Source organism: Archocentrus centrarchus, chromosome 18 (genome assembly GCF_007364275.1).
Source record: "Archocentrus centrarchus isolate MPI-CPG fArcCen1 chromosome 18, fArcCen1, whole genome shotgun sequence".
Taxonomy (NCBI): Eukaryota; Metazoa; Chordata; class Actinopteri; order Cichliformes; family Cichlidae; genus Archocentrus; species Archocentrus centrarchus.
In genome coordinates this window covers 20,749,386-20,768,611 of record NC_044363.1, presented here as the reverse complement: position 1 = coordinate 20,768,611, position 19,226 = coordinate 20,749,386, and the positions used below count along the sequence as shown (strand labels likewise).

The 19,226-nt window shown below is 42.2% G+C and overlaps 2 protein-coding genes across 2 annotated transcripts in view; one reads left to right on the top strand and one right to left on the bottom strand.

The window, feature by feature from the left end:
- The first annotated feature begins 759 nt into the window (after positions 1–759).
- On the top strand, positions 760–9,332 carry cckar (cholecystokinin A receptor). The gene is made up of 5 exons (XM_030753766.1): positions 760–886; positions 1,414–1,665; positions 6,370–6,631; positions 7,082–7,209; positions 7,387–9,332. The coding sequence occupies exons 1-5, from the start codon at positions 760–762 to the stop codon at positions 7,986–7,988; spliced, it is 1,371 nt and encodes a 456-aa protein (XP_030609626.1). The 3' UTR covers positions 7,989–9,332.
- Positions 9,333–13,854: 4,522 nt separating this feature from the next.
- Positions 13,855–19,226, bottom strand: part of rbpjb (recombination signal binding protein for immunoglobulin kappa J region b) — a 53,858-nt gene continuing 48,486 nt past the window's right edge. Inside the window, exons 8-11 of the mRNA XM_030754024.1 lie at positions 17,745–17,885; positions 17,330–17,485; positions 17,102–17,205; positions 13,855–15,631 (exon numbers count right to left, since the gene is read on the bottom strand). Coding sequence (XP_030609884.1) covers positions 15,307–15,631; positions 17,102–17,205; positions 17,330–17,485; positions 17,745–17,885 — 726 coding nt within the window. The 3' untranslated portion in view covers positions 13,855–15,306. The remainder of the gene's footprint in view (positions 15,632–17,101; positions 17,206–17,329; positions 17,486–17,744; positions 17,886–19,226) is intronic.

The following is a 19,226-nucleotide window of genomic DNA, read 5'->3' as shown; positions in this document are numbered from 1 at the left end:
GGAGTTCATCAAACAGTATTCAAGACTATAGTTATGACTTGGCTCTCTTGTGGAGAGTAAAACAGCATTCACTGTAACTGACTCCTCAATATTGGAGCTGGCGATAATGACAGCCTGTCCCTCCACCCATCAGAGCAAGTCGAGCTGGAGTCACTGAGCTTCTATGCGTTTGCAGGCATGTTTGCATAGCAGTATTATGGTGGAATTCAGGCTGAGAGCCTTGGGTATGGGTAGCCTACTGCAGGTGCAGGACTACAACTTAATACATTTGAATATTTGGTTTCAGTCATCCTGTAAGTGATCCGGAATATAATATATGTAGGTGATGCCAGCAGATATTCAGCCCTTCTTTCTCTCTCTCTCTCTCTCTCTCTCTCTCTCTCTATCAGTGCCACGATTTAACACGTGGTGATTTAAAGAAAGGGGGGGGGGGGGGGGGGGGGGGGGGGGGTCCTAGAGGCGGGCTGAGCTCCCAAGAACGCGACCCTTCCTTCACATGCTGTCAGGAGCTGGAAACGTGGAGCACCGGAGCGCAGCGCGCCACGCCGAGAGCGCACGGGAACTTGTAGAGAGCACTCCTGCTGTTATTAGTGTTCTCTTCGCTTTCTATTGCCTCATTTAGAAAAAACAAAAAAAACGTTATGGATACTTAATATTTTTACTCACCCATCCTTTGGAGCATTTTTTTTTCTTGAAAGAGCATGCTGGTTGCTGTTCGTGTGACTGATTTTTACTTGAAGCTATAGGAGAAACGGCAAAATGGAGACGTTTACAGTCCATGACATGCTCATAAATTCAACGGATCTGAATAAGATCTTGTGTAGTTTTGGGATCAAAAATATTTCCGAGTGCGAGAGCGAGCAGGACCTCGCACCAGAACCTAAAGGTACAGTGAGTTTTATCTGCTTTTATATCACAGCGAAATGTCGCGGAGCATCCTGTCCGATTTTAGACCGCTTTATTCAAAAATCCGATGTTCATTTTTGGTCCAGACACATCGATTGTACTCGGGCTTGTACCGTAAGAGCGACTGCTTTGGGCAATTTTCCTGCGTCAGTGCGCATTACGCATATGGCTCAGGTCCTTCTCAAAGCTAATGCAGTCTGCTGGATGTAAGTAGTGACACATAATGCTGTCACTGCACACTAAGCCCGCATATGTCAAGTGAACTGAACTATCTTTATGCACTTTATGGACTTAAATAGAGACCAAAGCAGCATCAGCAGATACATAAAAACCCAAGATGGCTACAAATGCCGAGGAAATTCCAAGTCTTATTGTGACCATGTGCTTGTGTGACTATTTTATAAACATTAGAGCAATTTTTTGCTTATGGGCTCTTCATTAATTCAAATAAATGTAGAAACTGACATTCACATTTGCATAACCTCGTATTGTGTTCCACTTTGGCAGACATCAACCAGACAGTGCGGATCGTCCTCTACAGCCTCATCTTCCTCCTCAGCGTCCTGGGAAACAGCCTCATCATCGCCGTCCTGGTCAGGAACCGACGCATGAGGACCGTCACCAACCTGTTCCTGCTCTCTCTGGCCGTCAGCGACCTGATGGTCTCCCTGGTCTGCATCCCTTTCACCCTCATCCCCAACCTCATGAGGGACTTCGTCTTCGGCATTGGCATATGCAAGCTGGTCATGTACTTCATGGGTACGTGTCCGAGGCTCTTTCAAGTCGATTTTTCATATCAATCCACGGTTCAGGCCATTTATTATATTATTATTATATAACTATTTTAGCTGACGCACTGAGTTAAAAATGCGTTAAAATGCGTCCTAATCACACCAATGCACATTTGGCCTCCAGTTCAAGCCTTCCTAACATGGCACACAAAATGACTTAATTCCCCAGGTCTATGGTGAATTATGATTGTGTTTTGAATTGTGTTGGTAACATCATTATGTGTCAGAGAGACGCTAATTAAAGTAATCTGCGGGCATGTCCAGAGCAAGGTTCATTTCCCTGCATTTTCAAATCCTCCTGGAGCTTTAATGAGCTTGAGCTAAAAACAGTCTGGCTTGGAGATGTTCAAACTCGTTGAACATGATAATGTAGTTTGCTTTTTTCCCCCTGATCTATCAATATTAGCCTTTAACAATAATAACAATAATATTAAAATAAGATGAATAAAGAAAAAAAAATGAATGGGCTGAACCAAAAATGAATCTCTATACCATGATGAACAAACCCAGCTGGGACAGCTCAAATATGAGTTTGTTATACATGTGTGTACCTGCAGGATTTTGAGGATATCGTCGCAGGATGTGGTGCAAAAAAGAAACTTGCAGCTTTGCATAATCACGTGGATTTTTGAATGAGGAGGAAGAGAAAGAAATGATTTCTAATGAAAAGCATAAACAGCACCGCACGCATTCTTATTTAGTATTGTGGAACCACTGTATCTGAAATGTAGGCAAAATCCAAACAGCCAGGATGAGTCAGAGTGGACCAGTGAAATCAAATCAGAAGTTGACCCCCCCCCTCTGGACTGCAGAGCCTCGAAATATACCAGCTGTGCAGCTGAAGACCACGGTGCATCTGCTGCCAGTAAATTAGTTCTGTTTGCACCATTAGCAGACTTTAGGTCTCTGCTATGGAGACTTGAGGTCTGTTATGGAGACTTGAGTTCTGTTACAGAGGATGATTCCTGAATCTGAAATCCCTATCTTTGGACCTCTGGAGTCAATGGGCCAGTGGGTCCAAGTAACATTGTAGATTTAAGATGACTTATTAAGAGGAGACAGCCTTGGTGAGCCTTCTTTTTAACTCGTGTCCAAAGTGCGGACTTCAAACCGTGTACCAGTTTTTAAATAGTGTTGATAGACCAAGTAAAACCAGAGTTGTGATCAATAATTTATGCCATGCATTTTCTTTTGGACCAAGAAGAAATGATAAAAACAGAAAGTGCTTGTAAGCAATCAAAATTAAATAAATAAATAATCAGGGCATCCCCTTTCCTATTGGTGGAAAAATGCACCACACAGTGGCGTTTGGTTGCTGAGGAACAGGTGAAAGTTGTGGGATCGATGGTGGCAAAAGACAGACAACAATTTTGATAGCGAGTTTTGAAATTTAAGCGATATGACAGATTTTAGCATGTTTGGAGTGTATAGTTAGTGTCTTTAGAGTGTTGTGTAGTCGTGAACGAGGCAGGTGCTAACCAAAAACGTACACTCAAACACTGTTTCCAGGTGTACAACAGGAAGAGAGACACACCTGGAAGTGTCAGGCCTGTGACGGGCCACTCTGTCTTGTGGTGGAGTGGCACAAATTGTTTAATTTAATAATTTAAAGCATTTCCATGTTATAAAATTCAATTCAATTTATTTAGATAGCACCAAATCATAACAGTCACCTCAAGGTGCTTTATATTGTAAGGTGAAGACCCTACAATAATTACAGAGAAAACCCAACAGTGTGTGTGTGTGTGTGTGTGTGTGTGTGTGTGTGTGTGTGTGTGTGTGTGTGTGTGTGTGTGTGTGTGTGTGTGTGTGTGTGTGTGTGAGAGATATAATAGAAAGCCAACAGCAGGAGCCACAATCTTTAAAGATTTAAAATGCTTAATAAAAATAAATTATTTAAAAGTCACAATCAAAACTATTTCCATTACTTACAACAAAACCAACATAAATCATTCTTTCACCTTTTAAGACTCGTTACAGCTTGTCCTGTATGTCACTTCATTTCAGGGTTTCATTTATCTTTATTTAGGCATTTGAAAACTTCCATACTGACAGCTTCAAAGGAGATGAGCCAGTCCCATCAGGGATGTAAATCACGTTTTCTTGCTGCAAGCTCTATAATAAGGTGCATTCGTTACGATGCTGTACCTGCTGCTAATATTTCATTTTCATCCAATTACAGGTCTGCTAGGAAATGTGATTTCAATTTTTCATTCAGCTCTGTGCTCAAATCAGAAAGCTCTCCCAGGATTGTTGCATCATTTGTCTGATTGTGTGCGGCTCCTCTTGGATTGTATGACGCAGCTATTTTAAGTTTATTTGTGGATCCTGGTATTCCTTTTGATTGTGAGTGTGTTTAAGGCTGATCTGGTTGCAGACAGTGCAGGATGTGCTCTGTTGCAGCTCAGCAGTTAAATTTAATGTGCTGCACCGTCACAAACATTACAGTAAACTCAGTGACATGTTGTGAGGATGTTATTCTGGGAGCTGCGGTACATGTGGGAGGACAGAAAGATGAAGATTAACACCTAATAACAGACGATTAGTACTGCACTGGCATCTTTCTAATAAAGATAAAGCTGCACAACAACTCTGTAGTAAAGTAAGAGTGGACAGTCAAAATGCTTGACATTCCCTAATTAACATGTATTTGTTTCATTTGGACAAAACTGAGCTTAACCAGAGTCCTATTGAAAAGAGTGCAGGTCTAAGGCAGCCACTCTCCTCTGCTCTCTGTTTCACCGTGTCTGCATGTGTCTCCTCTGGTTTTTGTCTGCTCGCCTCTGTGTGTCCTGGTGAAACAGAAAGAGGAGAAGAGAGATAAGCAAAGAGAAGATAAGGTTGCTTGAGCCATCCACAGAGTATTCATTATTTTCAGTGCAATCCCAAGTTTTCCAACAATTTGTGAAATTTTTGCTGGATTGGTAATGTATTCAAGTCACTGTGGATTTTTTTTAATTTTTTTGGATGTTTCTCATGACTTTTTCTCTTCCCTAACCCCACACGTAAGCACTGGGTCATAGAAGCAGAGGAAAACAGCTGCTAGACGGATAAGGCAGGATTTAATATGCATATTCACAGCGTAAATTTTCATATGGGCCATTTTGAGGCATGTTTTTTCATGGATAGTGTTCTAAATTGCAGACTTAATGAATACCGATAAGGTTTTAGAGAATGTTTTTTTGCCACCTTTGAACAAGATTGATCAATCCTCTTTATTTTTTACTTTTTATATAAGCTAGACTAATGATCTTTTGGTTTTAATTTTATTTTTAATGTACAGACATGAGTGAATGTGCTTAATGTGGTTTTAAATGTGGTGGCAAAGCAACAGTTTCCATTAACTATTCTGTAAAATACACACACACACACACACTTTCAATTGTTTTTGCTCCAGTATAGCTAAAATTATACACTCACTGGTCACTTTCAGGTACACGTGGTTGAACCTGTTTTATCCTTCAGAGCTGCCTTAATTCTTTGTGGCACAGATTCAGCAAGGTGCTGGAAACATTCCTCAGAGATTTTGGTTCATCTTCATATGATAGCTTCACACAGTTGCTGCACATTTGTCGGCTACACATCCATGATGGGGCAGGATGGTGGCATGGCGGTTAGCACTGCTGCCTCAAGGTTCGATTCCCCCTTGGCCAGGGCCTTTCATGTTCTCCTTGTGTTAGCGTGGGTTTACTCCGGTTCACTCCCACAGTCCAAGGACATGCAGTTACTGGGCTTAGGTTAATTGGTTACTCTACATTGTCCATAGTGTGAGTGTGAATGAGTGTCTGTCTCTCTGAGTTAGTCCTGTGGCTGGCGAACCTGTACAGGGTGTACCCTGCCTCTTGTCCTATGTCAGCTGGGATAAGCTCCAACCCCCCACGACCCTGAACAGGATGAGTGGATGGATGGATGGACATCCATGATGAGAATTTCCTGCTAAACCACATCCCAAAGGTGCTCTATTGGATTGAGATCTGGTGACTGTGGAGGCCATTTAAGTGCAGTGAATTCAGTGTCACATTCAAGAAACCGGTTTGAGATTAACTGAGCTTTGTGACATGGAGCGTTATCCTGCTGGAAGCAGCTGTCAGAAGATGGGTACACTGTGGACATAAAGGGATGGACATGATCAGGAACAATACTCAGGTAGGCTGTGGTGGTTAAGTGTGCCAAAAAAATATCCCCTACATCATTACACCACCTTCTTATCATATCGTAGCAATCTGGCCATTCTCCTTTGCTTACTGGATATTTTCTCTTTTTCAGATCATTCTCTGTAAACCTTAGAGATGGTTGTGTGAGAAAATCCCAGCAGCAGATCAGCAGTTTCTGAAATACTTAGACTCAGCCCGTCTGGCACCAACAACCATGCCATACTCAAAGTCACTTAAATCACCTGATGCTTAATTTGAACTTCAGCAGGTCATCTCAACCATGTCTCTGTTCCTAAATGCATTGAGCTGCTCCATGTGACTGGCTGATTAGATATTTGTGTTAATGAGCAGTTGAACAGGTGTACCTAATGAAGTGACCAGTGAGTGTATGTCACCATGTAATTTTGTTTGAAAAGAAATGTTGAACATTAAAATAAAAGCAGTCTTTAATGATAAGTTTCAGCCAATCAGGCATCAGCAGTGACAGTACCAGAGTTAGGATTTTCTGATCTCTGCAGGTGTCTCTGTGAGCGTCTCCACCTTTAACCTGGTGGCCATCTCCCTGGAGCGCTACAGTGCCATTTGCAACCCCCTCACTTCCAGGGCATGGCAGACAAAATCCCACGCCGCCAAGGTCATCACAGCCACCTGGGTGGGGTCCTTCATACTGATGCTGCCCTACCCCATTTTTAGCACCCTCAAGCCCTTCACCCGCCTCAACAACAGCACCGGGCACATGTGCCGCCTGGTGTGGCCCAACGACATCATCCAGCAGTCCTGGTGAGCTGAAAAAAAAAAAAAAAAAGGTGCATTTAAGGAGCATCATCTCTGAACTGTCCTGCTGAGGCATCTTCACACTCGGATGTACTCAGGCAGAGAGGAGGCAAAAATAGCCCTTTGCTAATTTCAGATGGGCACTTTATTGATTTTCTCAGCTTGGCGCTGCTGGTGAGAGACAACCTTTTGGGAGGATCTTTATGCAAGACACAGATCTGACCCTTCAAAGTAAAAGTCCACATTTTTCAGTTGCTGCTGATGTGATTAGTCAGTCACATCAAATGCCTTCACAGGCAGGTTTAAAATTTGAATGATAAACAAATAAGCCATAAAAAAGATAAAGGAAGACACTAAAAAATTTATAAAATTGTTCCCAATATTCGCTGAGCACATTAAAGAAACCAGACATTTTGGGTGTATGATGTCCATGGATTTAAATTTTTTACCTGCCAGGTACGTATCACTGTTGTTGCTGCTCTTCCTCATCCCTGGGATTGTCATGATGACAGCATATGGACTGATCTCACTAGAGCTCTACCGGGGCATCAAGTTTGAGGTGTCCAACAGGAAGTGTGGCAGAGGTAAGCATTTCTGGTTCGGCTGGGCACTGCAGTCTAGTCAGGTTTCTGTAAACCAGCACTTTTATTTGGAACTGCCTTCATGTAACTCATCTTACTGTGTACTGATTATAATGAAGGCTTTGAACGTCTATTTTTTATGCTACTGATAAATCTATTTGTAATTATCTTCCCTTACAGACAGACAATCCAGCACCAGCAGCATCAAGCCAGGTGACAGTGATGGCTGCTACCTGCAGCCATCCAAAAAGAAGAGTTTGACAGTTAATACCTGCATCGCCAGCAGTAAGTCCACGGTGGGCCGTGTGTGCAGCAGCGGCAGCTCCACGTCCAACCTGATGGCTAAGAAACGTGTGATCCGGATGCTGCTGGTCATTGTGTTTCTCTTCTTTGTGTGCTGGACTCCCATCTTCGTGGTCAACGCGTGGCAGGCTTTTGACCGGCGGTCGGCCTACCGTCTCACCGGGGCGCCAATCTCCTTCATCCATCTGCTCTCCTACACCTCAGCCTGCGTCAATCCCATCATTTACTGTTTTATGAACAAGCGCTTCCGCCAAGGTATGCTGGCCACCTTCACATGCTGCACCTGCTTCGGGAGGGGCGGCGGAGGGAGCAGCAGTTTGGGGAAGTCAGGTGGAAGCAGGACAACTAAAGGGGAAGTGAGCAGATTGAGAGCGAGGCCAAAGAGCCCTGAGCAGAATGGTCACACCTCTCCAAGCGGGGCCAGCACACGCTTCACCTATACCGGCATCCGTGCATCAGCCTGGAGTGAGCTGACTTAAACTAGACTGATCTGTCTGAAATGGGTCCAGCAGTCGGTGACTGTGGAGCAGACGTGGTGTGCTCTCAGTAAAGTCACAGCCAATCATCACGACCAAATATGATGAAGCAGAGAATCAGTTTTCAGTGTACCCGCTTTCGTTTTATACACGCCTCATACTGCTTAAGAACTGTGCAGTGACCAAACAGTATTTGTATACACTTCATTTGATCCATGTGCATCAGGTGAGCAACTTTTTAAAGAGTAAACAGTGCCAAAGGGAGGTACAGTTTTATAATTTTGATGCGTTTGATGGTTCAACAAAGGGAAAAATAACAATACTTACTAAAACTCTTATTTCACTGATTTTTCATAGCTGATCTGAGGACTCGATGAAATTGGCCCAAGGGAATTGCAAAGTTTAAGCCAACATAACCTTAAAGCACCAGAGAAAAAAAATCTAAACATCTTTTATAAAATGGCAATTGAGGTACTAAACAGCTCTGCTCTGGCTTTTTTTTGTAAATTCCCTTCAATGGAGACAGACATTGATTTCTAATGTCTTTTGTAATATATATAAAAATGTGCTTTCAGACTTCTGATATTCTTAATTTCTGCTATTTCTTTGTATTATTACTGTGGTTGTATAATAGCAAGGTTTCAAAAACAAGTAATTGCAGACTTAAGGAAAATATTATAACCAATTGGCCGTTCTGCGACATAGTTATCTGCTTCAACCAATCACCAGCGGCCTATCGGATAAATGTCAATTTCTAATGGATCCTGCGGATAAGCGGGTGAACTGTAATACAGTTAAGCTAGACATGTTTTTGACCTGGAAGGTGGACAACACAATCGGCTCTCGAAGCATTAAAGCATAAAAGAGGCAGGGAAAGAGCTTCACAGAGGTGGCTGGTCAGCCTCAGCCAGAGCCCTGGCCTTCGCCTCGCACTACGCGCCCAGCTGGTGGGAAAATTCATACTCCTCACCTAAAGCTGATGTCCCTGAAGTAACCACATCACCGTGGTAATTTATGCTGAACACATAACCTGGTTGTGTTCAGGGTTTAGATTAAAAATTGGCTGGAAGTGTCATGTTTTTGCCGATTCGTTTATTTACTGTGTCCTGTAAGTGTGACAGAGATTCTCTGCTGAAGGAATACGTTTCACATGTGTAACCTGTAGAGTTTAAAACCACTGAAACCCAGCAGCACAAACTGTGCATTGAATTGGCACACATTCATATGCAGATAGTGGTGCAGGAAATGTATAAATCTTAATCTGCTATTTATTTTTTTTCCCACTACTGAGACTTCAGCTATTAGAACACATAAAACTGATCATTTGTTTGCAGGCTATTTCTGCTCAAAAATACCTGTTCAATCAATAAAAATTATTTCACTTTGATCCGTCTCCTTTATTAGGCAGTCAGAGCTGAACACCAAGGCCCAGTTTCCCGTACAGGGATTATGTCTAATCCTGGACTAAATACTTTTTCCTTTTAGTCTAGGACCATGCTTAACCCATGACTGGGAAACCAGCTGTATGAGTGCACTGAGCAGTAACATATTTATTTTAACACTCTGTATGCTTGTGATGATCAAATCGCCAAATTAATCACTTGACTTTAAAAAAAAAAAACTTTTTTAGTGTTTTCTATGCTCTGCATAGATTTTATCACCATTTCTTTCATCATCACTTGATGTCTGATTGAAGTAGGCGCCCCCTTTTCAGAGCCTGAAGCAGAAGGCCTGGGTTGACAAAGAAAGATGATAACTATTTGGTTTTGTGATATGTTTCAGTGACTCAAACACAAGTAGACAGCTTTGTTTGTTGTAGACACACTGTTACACCAGTGATGCATGTTTCGGCTAACCACTTCAGTTCACATCTTGTTACTGACTCAATAGTTAAACTAGATCAGTGGTGTGAAATTAATTTTCCCGAGGGGCCACATATTTATTACTCAATATTAATTCGGTCTCTTTATAAGCTTATTGGTGCAGCCGTCCACAGCAGTCCCAGCTTGTCATGTCAAATTAATTGCCCACCCCTCATCTAGAAGGTCAAAGCACCAGAAACTTGTTTTTTTTTCTACAAACAATATGCATGTACGGGCTGTTCCGGCAGCTGATACTGGCAGGATAAGGTCATGTGCTACCTCCACATCCTGCACCAGTGATGTCCTTACTGGGCACACATCAGGACACATTAGCATTTACACCACAAAAGACATGTGGCCAAATGTGTCCCGGACCACCTAGGCAAGAGATTTGAGTGATCTTGGTGCTTGTTTACACTTGTATATAGAGCTGTCCACTTGTGACCCGATTGCCCAAGATGCATTTTCAAACCAAGTGTAAACAGGCTCAAAATGAGCTATAATATCAATATTGAGGAATTTTAAACACATAGCTGTGCAAACCCGCTTTTGAAAACACTTTGCAGTCTGCTTTCCACGCTGCAGATCGGCCGTAACTCAGCAGCCTGAAAACAAAATCCCTCTCGGCACAAATGGTTCTGCTCTCGTCCTTGACCCACTGCGTGCGCCTGGAGAGACCTTATCTTTCTCTGGGACTTTAAACACCTGCAACTCTTCTTCAAAGGGTGAATTCCCGGCATTATCCATCAGATTCTCATAACTTTAAATATAGCAGCACTGATGTAGCAACTTATTCCTGTGTGTCTTTTTATCACTATTAATATGACCCTAATGTTCCTCTGTAAATTCTTACTTTTATGCACAGTGGCAAAGTTGGCTTTGTCACCAGTTTGTTTGAATGTGATATAATGGGCCAAATCTGCAAAATTAATTCCAGTGATTTTACTGCTTTGTAATGAACACCCAAGTTTGGCTTTGGCGGGAAATGCTGTGATCTGCAAATCTGCCAATCACCGACCATGTAAAGACACTGAGTGCGCACACTTCAGCGGAGCAACCTGGAGCTTTTAACAGCTTTTATAACTGGATTTAAAGTAAAGACGATCTGCTGGGGAGTTCTTACGAGGGATAAGAGCTCTATCTGGGCTCGGTAAATGCCTAAATCCCCACCTGCCGCCACCCCGCAGTCACCAGGAGATGGTTAATCAGCAGGTGCTGGAAGTGGCAAAAATTTTCACATAAAAATCGATTATTCATTTATACTCTTCAGCTACAATCAATTATTTGGAATAAAGGTGTAAAATGTGCTCAAGCTTTACACAATTAAAAACACAAAGTGAGATTTTACATCACTTTTTTTATTTCTCATTTTTATGCCAATATTGCAAGTTTTTTTTTTTTAATCATTTTTTTTTTCTTCTTTTAATGACATACAGATTTGAGCATGATCTGGAGCTGCAATATGTACAAAACACAAACTAACGTTATGTTATCAAAAAAAAAAAAAAAAAAGAACCGTCCCCTTTGTTTTTGACGTTATTGCTAAATGTTACAAACGGCACAGGTTTCTACCATCAGCAACCCTTTGAGCACTGAGTATACTACCACAATGACACCTCTGCTTACCATTTACTAGAATAATACACAGATACAGTGAGAGAAGTGGAAGAGAGTGGAGGGATGTGAGGAAGAAGAGGAGGAAATGACAAATAAAGAGTGATCTGCAAGCTAAGCATAACAAAGGAGGAGGGTGAGTGAATGTACACAGATGAATGTGAGTGAGGATGAAATGTGAGAGAAATAGAAAAGTTAGCGCTCTGTAGTGCAAACAGCCAAATAGTCTTGAGGAGAAGTAAGGCTGAGTGCGACAGAGAAGGGCTCCACACTCCTTTTTTTTTTTTTTTTTTAAAAAAGAAAAAAAAAAATATGTTTAAAGCTGCCTCTCACTCTGCCCTGTTTTGTTTAGCAGTGCATGAAAACTACATTATAAAAGACATTTGGCATATTAGAGGATACATACATTGTTCAGAGCTCATTATTTAAAAAAAAAAAGAGAAAAACAAGAACAGCTGCTTTTGGAGGTGTAAAACAAACATGACCAGACACACAAAGTGAAAAAGATAATCTGTTAAAAAAAAAAAAAAAAAAAAAGAGATGGTGTTTTTTTTTTTTCCTCGTTGAAAGCTTTATCGCCAGGTTAATACAGCGTGGTTTTAAGAAGGCATGTAACATTTTTTTTTTTTTAATGACCCCTTTTGACCCCCTCTTATCAAGTGATGCTGTATGCTCCCTTATCCCTTAAAACTCCAAATGTTTTAAGAGGAAAAAACAAAACAAAAACAAAAAAAAAGAAACTGTAAACCAGCTCAGATTGTCAAGGCGACACATTTTCACAAAAAGCATGCATCACCCCTTTGTGTTAGTCTGAACCAAAGCGGCAAAGCTGCTCTGTAGCCAAAAGTGGGGAGGTGGAGGGGGTTTAGCCCACAGCGGCAGCTCCACGTGTAAACTGAAATATTTTATTTAACCAAGCAGAGGCCGGAGAGAGGGGGGGGTGGGGGGGTGATGCTATGCAGAGGTTGAATTTAGAGCTAGCAGACATAGAAAAAAGCTCTCAAGTTTAAAAATCTACAGTTCAGATTTCGTGACCTCCATCCTGCAGAGTAAAGGGTTTGGGGGGGGGGGGGGGGGGGGGGGGTCGACCCACAGCTCGACACGGTGTGAAGAAGCGCCAAATATTCGGTTTTTGATGCTACACGGCCGCCGCAGCACCTTCTTCGACTTCCTCCACGATTCCAGGACAGACGGGAAGCGGCCCAACTCAGGCAGCACGGCCAATAATGCACTTTTCTATTTTTTTTTTTTTCCTTTTCTTTTTTTTTTGGACATAAGACAAGGGGAGACTTTGTACCAATAATTTAAAAAATATCAATTTACAATATAAAACATTTAACATTAATGACACACAGGTGGGCAAGAATGGCAAAAATGGGGCCATAATTTAAAGTTTTCACTCTCTTTTTAAACATTAAAGCAGGGGAAGCAAATCCGTTTTTGTTCCTGTTTCAATGGTCTGAGTAAGAGAAATCTGAAATACTTCATTAAGCAGACATTCAAGTTACAGTATTGTTCTTTGTATACAGTTGTACTGTAATACTGTGGTCACGAGTATTGCCTTTGAATGTTTATCCACATTTATAAGATATTTAGATCCTGGTGGAAGACAGAAAAAAAACAAAAACATGAAAGTCGTTTTTTTTTTTTTCCTTTTTCTCTGAGAGGACGCGGAGCGAGTCTGACTCAATACACCGTGACAGCGACTATACGTGAAAGTCACACACACGCACACATACACATATATATTTGCTGGCTGGTGAACTAGTGCTCAGGCGGACAAACCCCTACCCCCCCCAAAAAAAAACCAAACCAAGAACCAAAAAGAAACCAAAAAACAAGATGAGATGACCTGTACAATATTGCTGTTATGTTTTGGAAATGCACATTTTCAGTAATACACATTTAGAAGGCCTTTATACTCCTACAGGTCGCCATCGAACATGTATGAGTGCAACTACTCGGACAGTGAAGTTCACAATGTACACACGCTTTTGTTCTGCCAAAACATTAAACCACAGGACTTTTTTTTTTCTTTTTTTGAGAAAGAAAAAAGGAAAAAAAACAACATCAAGAAAAACAAAAGAAGGCGGCGGCTGAAAAGAGCTTACAGCGCTCGTGAGACATTGTACCAAAAGTGAGAAGGTGCCGGGCACCAGCATGAGAGTATAAAACAGTGGGTTATTGTACTGGTACAGCGGGAATGAAGGCTCCTTCAGAAGGCTGCTCTGTACGGGAAGGTGGTTCAAAGAGCCGCTGCGATGAGCTCGAAACCGCAGAGCTCCTGTGATAAGAAGCGAGGCGTTAGCTTGCTTTTGTGCTATGCACAGGTTCTCCCAAGGTGAGTAAACAGCAGATAAGAAAACGGCGAAGTTTTTTTTCTTCTTCTTCTATTTGAAGTTTTCAGTAAGGCCACATCAAATTGAAAAGTGTCTTTTTTTTTTTCCTTTCTTTCCTTTTTTTTTTTGGAGATAAATGCCACCAGAACTACAGCACACAACTGGAAGACACCTTTGCCAGGTGTAGTTTTGAGACACTACATTACTGGATACGTTAGCAGTGACTGATAGAGCAACAGATAGAGAATATTATTAGATATGTGACTGGCTTACCTGTGTACACAGTAAGAATATACAGTACTAAGGCTATCCTTTGAAGTCAAAGTCTACGCTCGTTACATTAGTTTGAAAATGGCGAACGGATCTGCTTTCATAGAAGACTGGTTTCATGACGTGTTCTGCAGATGTTGCTATGGCTCCATGTGACATGTACTGATGTGTATACTTTCCAGGAGACACAGCGCACACACACAGAGTATTGCAGGCAAGGCAGAGGCGTTGCTTAAAGCTTTTCTTTTTAAAGACTTCATAAAAACCAATGATAAAAAATAGGCCCTCTGAGGTCTGTCCCCAATTAAAAAAAAAAAAAAAAAGACAAAGTAACCTTCGCTTATGTAAAATAAACAACCCAAGACTTCAGACTTTTCCCCAAAAGAAGAAGCAAATATATCAAAATAAAAACACACACACAAAAACCTCAATCCAAAGACTGAAAAAGCAGGCGTTTGAAGTAAGGTCACAATAACATACAGGTTGGGATTTTGGACCTCGAAAGGGGGTGGGGGGTTAACAAAGCCCAAGCTCAGAGGAAGAATAGAAACTATTTGGTAACAAAAGTGTACTATATGTTTAATACAAAAAAGGTATGGAGAAAAATGTACCTTTACTAAAGCTTATACAAGATCCTTGGTCCATAAAAACTATGTTATCGTCACGTTTTATGTGTCCCTCTGCATCCTTGCACTCCCTCCAACAACAATACATCCGACCCCCTCCAAGGTTTTCAGAACTGAATGTAAGAAACAAAAATTACTAAAGAAAGAGTGGGAGGCAGGGCGGATAATGGGGGGGGGGGAGAAGGGCAAAGACATACTCGTCTTTCAGGACGTGGCGGATGTATTGTTGTTGTGGTTTCCATTCTCACAGCTGTAGAAAGGTGCTGGTGCTCTGAGCCTGCAGGAACTCACTCATTCCAAAACACCAGAACTGGACAGGCAGGTCCCTAAAGTAACCACAGGCGAAGAGGGGAGGGTGAGGGGAAGGCGTGTCAAGGAGCACTTTGTTTATTTCCATCAGCTGACAAAGTTGTGATGTCACTCCTTCAGATTTCCCCTGCATCTGCTCCTTTGTCCCACGGATTTTTCCTTTGCAGCTTCTTTGTATCCAAAATGAACGCAGCACTTTAGAGTGAGTCAGTTTTTGTTTATTTCCTATAGTCTTTATATACCTTAGGGTATATTTGCTCTCAAGGCATATTTGTATGAGTGCCCTCCCCCCCTGTGTGCGTTAGGAGACCACAGCTGCAGCGGTGGAGGAAGAGGATGTGACCCCTGCGCTGGAAGTGCTGTTGGAGCCGTAGACGCTCGAGCCGGCCTCCTGGCTGCTGTTGCTGAGCAGGCTCGAGTTGCCGGCCCGCAGGATGGCCCCGGCGGCGCTGCAGTGTGGCCTCGGCCCGGGCTCTGGCGTGTAGGTGAAGGTCAGTGTGGTGGAATAGATGATCCCGTCGTTCCTCACCAACGTGACGGGCACCTGGACGGGCTGCCGCACCCAGCGCCAGCCCTCACGGAAGGCGGAGATGTCAGGCACCACGCACAGCATGCTCTCTGCACACCTGCAGGGAGGCACGATATATGGAATAATGCTGTAAGAAAGAGACTTTGTCTTTGCACAGTTTAGGGTTGTAATAAAAAAAAAAAATAAATAATTATAACTGGTGTAGCCTCTTGATTGATTATAGTGAAAGTGTAGTGTTGCAGCAGCTGCTTGTAACAATCCACGTATGTTAAAATGACTAAAACCGTGTGCTGCACAGTGTCATTGGAGATGATTACAAATAACAATACAGTAATATATCAGCTGACAAATTTCCTGCTGCCTAGCCTCAGGTTTATCACCCATAAGTCTAAACATATACCCAAGCAGTGCAGGAATCACAGTATATGTTTAGACACATCTACACAGTGTACGGGTACATGTCAGAGCTTTTGTAGTCCTGCACTGAGGTAGGTAGGTACTCACTGTGGACTTTGATGTTCCTATAGAGTGTGTGCATGAGATTGTGCGTGTGTGTGTGAGTAACTTCATGCTTCGTGGGTGGCAACGAAACACACGAAACACACAAAGCTCAGTCGCTCGGTTAAACTCAACATGACAGAGGAAAAGTTAAGAAAGTGGGATTTTACAAGCGTGCAAACGTGTGGTTTACTGTGTTAAAAGCACTGCAGGCTCAATGAACAAGGATGGGCGGATTATAGAATTAGTCTCAGGTTAGCACTAATAAAAACCATCAGGTTAATTTTTGACAGTTTCACAGCATCTGAAGTCTTAAGACTGAGACCATCTTGAAAGCTTTTAGAGTGAATGTGTTATGGACAAACTTTCCATCGTATGTGTAGCTCTGCAGTTGTGGAGCTCATACGAGGTTCAAATAATGAGGACAGTGTATTTACAAGAAATCCTTAAGACTGCACTAAACACTCAGCTTCAGTTTTTTCTACTCTTATTTCTCTGTATGAAATCAGTGAGCTGGGATATTCCCGATAGTTTAATCTCAGGCACACAGCTCTGGCTATGAGCACAGAAGCCCCACCCACCTCCTGTGGTTTACAGGGGGGCAGCCAATCAGAAGAAAACTGGCTGCACCAAGGTCAGGTGTAGAATAACCCCTTCGGTCACGAAAATTTGCCTACATAATCTTTTTAGGCAGGAGATGTCAGAAACTGAAGATTACAGTACAATATATAAATATAGAAAGTGATGAACACAACTGTGTGCGCGGTGACCGAAGGGATTAGAGGAGCTGTGAATCACGCAAAGAAACTAATGAAATAAAGGAATATAAATATGTAGGTGAAAATTATCCAAACTTTTAATAACTAGAATATAAAAACTCCTCAAATTAGTCTTAGACAACAAACACGTGGAAAAAACTAATTCTAACCACAACAGTTTGTTTTCCTTCAAAAACTGAAGCATGTATGAAAAGCAGCAGAGCGTTAGAAAAAGGAAAAAAAACAAAAAAAAAAACAAAAACACACAGCACACCCAATTGATTGAAAATGAAACCAAAGCAAAGGCCTACCTGTACATGGTCTCGGCCTCAACGTCTCCGAACCAGACCCGCAGATTTGGAGTGAAGTTCTGTCCTGTCAGCTCCAGCATGGCGACATCCCCGCCACCGTTTAGCTGCAGGCAAACAAGATACTCAGGTGACCTGAGTGCACTGGCAGGACAAAACCAGGGGTATAGAGCAGCTGAAAGTTTCTGTTAGGGGGGGGGATATTAAAAAAAATAGCTCTCTTCTGTGTACCTGTAAGCTCTCCACCACAGGCACCGGGGTGACAGGCGAGTGGACGGGGCCCATGCCCTCGTAGAAAGTGTATTCGGCCTTATCTGTGCTGATGATTGTCCAGGAGGCGCCATCGTTGATCATCTCCTTGTTTGGTTCCTTTGGGCATGGAGTGGCCTATAGTGGGAGGTGGGGGGGAGGGAGATGGTGAGACCTGAGACAATCCGACGAAAACATCAACCCACAGACAAATAAGCCAAGCATAGAAGCAGGAGTCGAAACTCAAATTCAATGTCAAGTCAGGCTGCTTGGAGCAGTGTTCAGAACGCTACAACAATCATCCTCAGTCATCTGTGAATAGTATGATTGACTTAATCTGAGGGTGACATGACCGCGACCCTGAAATGATACGTAGAGATGCAAGAGTGACACTGACTTGAAACTGGATGATCCTTTCTTGGGAAAGGCACAGGTACATGCGTTCTGTGTCCTTCAGGTAGAAGGCACACTTGTGGAGCTGGGAGACGGGGTCATCGGCGTCCAGCAGCGCCGTCTGCTTGTCCACCTTCCGGATGATCTGAAAAGAGAGGAGAGGGTAAAGGATTAGCCAACTGACGGTGGAAAGTGGAAGATTAGGGAAAAGGCAAAGAGCACACTGAGAGTTAGAGAAAATTAAGTGTATAAAACATGAAAGAAACTAAATAAAAGAATAAAATTACAGAGACCTGGAAGCAAGTAGGAGTGAAATGAAGGTCAGAACAGGCAGGGAGACAAAGGGAGGGAAAAAAGGTGAAAGAAAAGCAGAAAAGACAGAAGAAAAGAAAAACATGCCACTAGATATTCAGTCAAAACATGAGTAATACACTGTAAACATCGGGCCAGTCTTTTCAGAAACAGCTCTTTGTATAAAAACAAAAAACAGAAAAAAAAAAAAAAGGGTTTTCAGTTATTTCATGTTGAACATTTGCCAAGTTCATGGTAGACAAGATGTGTTGAGGTGACTTTGCTGAAAAGATAAAAAGGTGATGCTTTCCTCTCACGCGCGCTCTCTTTCATTCATTATATTCAGTCAGAGAACATATTTAAAAGCTAGAAAGACATGTGTCTAACACTTGCTGGTAAACTTTTATTATACATGGTAACATAACACGTTGTCAATGTGATTAAAAATTATTTCCCTCCAGCTGTCGCCTCTCAGCTCCACACCTGTGCGCGAGGAAGAAAAAATAAGAAACTTCGACTTTAAATGTCAGCAGTTTGCAGCCTAATGGCCCTCATTTTATTACATTAGTATAGAACACATGTCAGACTCCAGGCCCGTGAGTCACATCTGGCACGCGATCTAATTTTATATGGCCCGCGATGTGATTTCATTTATCTATTATTAATGGCCCACGGGTAAGTAGCGCTCCGACCACTTGACACCCCTGTATAGAAGATGAATAACTCTACCACATTTATTTTTTTCACCGTATTTATCCTTGGGACTGTTTTCATTTATTATTTAACTAATAAATACCGATATTTCAGTTACTTTACACTCGATGTACTCACTTGTTACATTTATGTTACAAAGTTTGGAAAGCTGTTTAAGTTGAGCCTGATGTCTTGCACAAGTGTCTCTTCCTCATAGTGAGGGATACACTGGTACTGGGTCATTACTAGGGTTTAATCCCGGGATCCGGGATTCCCGGGAAATGCGATCAGAACCATTTCCCGTTTCCCGGGAACCGGGAAACCGGGAAAAAAGTCGCGCGCGTCGATTTGACTTTCAGAAAGAAAAGAAAGCTTCAGAATGTTAAATTTAAGGAAATATTGAGAGAAGGGTTCGTTTAATGCGAAAAGCATTACTCTTCATTTCAGGCACGTTCAGCCTCCGTTTAAGGCTTCAGCCTTCATCTCAAGCGTTTTAATAGAG